This window comes from Papilio polytes, unplaced genomic scaffold, assembly GCF_000836215.1.
Source record: "Papilio polytes unplaced genomic scaffold, Ppol_1.0 DF822622.1, whole genome shotgun sequence".
NCBI lineage: Eukaryota > Metazoa > Arthropoda > Insecta > Lepidoptera > Papilionidae > Papilio > Papilio polytes.
The window spans coordinates 2,373,458-2,375,427 of record NW_013526582.1 but is presented as its reverse complement, the minus strand read 5'-3'; the positions used below and the strand labels follow the sequence as shown (position 1 = coordinate 2,375,427).

At 28.8% G+C, this 1,970-nt stretch overlaps 1 protein-coding gene across 1 annotated transcript in view; it reads left to right on the top strand.

Annotated features, from left to right (window-relative positions):
- LOC106105868 (nuclear hormone receptor family member nhr-8) overlaps positions 1–1,078 on the top strand; it is a 7,577-nt gene extending 6,499 nt beyond the window's left edge. Inside the window, exon 6 of the mRNA XM_013286325.1 lies at positions 12–1,078. Coding sequence (XP_013141779.1) covers positions 12–212 — 201 coding nt within the window. The 3' untranslated portion in view covers positions 213–1,078. The remainder of the gene's footprint in view (positions 1–11) is intronic.
- Positions 1,079–1,970: the final 892 nt, after the last annotated feature.

Sequence of the window (1,970 nt, the reverse complement as noted above, 5' to 3'; positions counted from 1 at the left end):
TTTTTTTTCAGAATTCATACTACTATCTACTGCGGCGCTACCTGGAGAGCGTGTACCCTGGCTGCGAGGCTAAGTCCACCTTCCTCAAGCTGATCCAGAAGATCCTGGAGCTGAAGAAGTTCGCGGAGGAGATCACCGGCGTCTACCTCGACGTCAACCCCATAGAGCCGCTGCTTATGGAGATCTTCGACCTGAAACATCACGATGTATGAACTTTATGAGGTTTTTTAATTCAGCAACGGAACATCTCCGGAGTGGAGCAGTTTTGGTGTAATTTAATGTCTTTTTATAATTTTATTTGATAGAATTTTACATTCTCACTCATATTTCTGAAGGAATTATGCCGAAAGCCTTACACATGTTCAGTTTTATATGTATACTCGGATAGTTCAGATAAATCTAACGTGTCGGCAAAACTGACAACTGAACAGTTTTCTTTGAAAGATTTATCTGAAAATTAAAACTGAACGTGTGTAACGGGCTTAAGTTAGTAGTGGCTAAGGAACATTGTTAATTAACAAATCAACTAAAATACCTCACTATTCGTGTTAACAATATTTTATATCTAAGGCCCTGTCCCACCAAATTGTAAATTGTCTGATAACAATCCAACGTGTAAAATATACGATAGAAGTAACTTTGTTAAATTATCTGACAGTGACGTCATTAAGCTATCTTAGGCTCTATCAGTTAGTGGTGGGACAGGCCATAAGACTAAAAAAGATAGTAAATAAAAAGTTTTTTCCGTAATCTAGGACTAAACATTTTTTATTCATTAGATATTATAACATATCCAAGCATATTTTATTTGTTTTTTTCTTTACTTATGTATACAGAGAATATTGAGATTTTATAAGCGTAGAATTCTCTTTTATATTGCTGTTTCTCTTGTCAACGAGAATTTTCTTTGTAAATAAAAATATTTTTATATACATTAAATGTGCCAATCAAGTCCGGATTAATTTATTAGAGTATTTACGTGTAAATATTGTAAATAATAACGAAAGTACAACTTTTAAACATATTCCTTACTATATGGATATATTTTTTATCTAAAACCCCTACAAACAGTTTTTAAAATTTAAAGTTTTTTGTTGACAAAATAATTTGATTTTTAAAGCCAATTATAATCCTACATTTTTTTCATGTGTTACTATTACAGTAAACTTTTGAAATTATTAAAATGTTCAATTTTAATGTATTTTGTATGAAAAATTGTTGTATTTGATATTTGTTAAGTAAAAAAATGGATAGTATAAGGTTATATTCGTATGTTACGAGTGCGTTTCCAAATTTTGTTTTTTACAAAATTATACAATTTCCCGTACAGTTTTCTTTATGTTAAATAATCTTCGTAATTTGTGCCATTTATACACGGAGCAATTTACGTAAATTAATTTCAGAAATAAAATTAAGTAAATATTGGTGCAAATTCTTAATTTGAAATAGTTTTTGTACTGCTGTATAGTCAAATTGTATTTATGTTTCCTACAATTTTCATAATAAAAATTAGAGAACTGATGGAAACACACCTATAATGTTAGAATGTCAAATGTAATTTTTATAAATCATAAGATAACGATATCTTTTGAATAGTATGAAATGTATGGTTGTAAGATTTTATTATCTTTGCATCAATAGTCGTAGTTGTTATATCATTTAATTATAAATGTAAATATTGAGAGATTGCGTATTTAAATATAACAATATTCAATGTAAATAGCGAATGAGAGAACTATTTTTTATAGAACAAAGATATTTTCGTTATATTGTTAGGTGCAATATCCTTATTCCGTACAGAATATAAATATATATTTTAGTTTGTTAAAGTTGTTGTTTTATTTCATCCAAAGGGATTTAAATATATAAATAGTAAGAGTCGTAGAATAATAGAGTAATCACTCCACTTGAAAAAAAATTCACGGTAGTAAAAGATGCTAGCGCCATCTAATGATTAGTAGAATAAATCT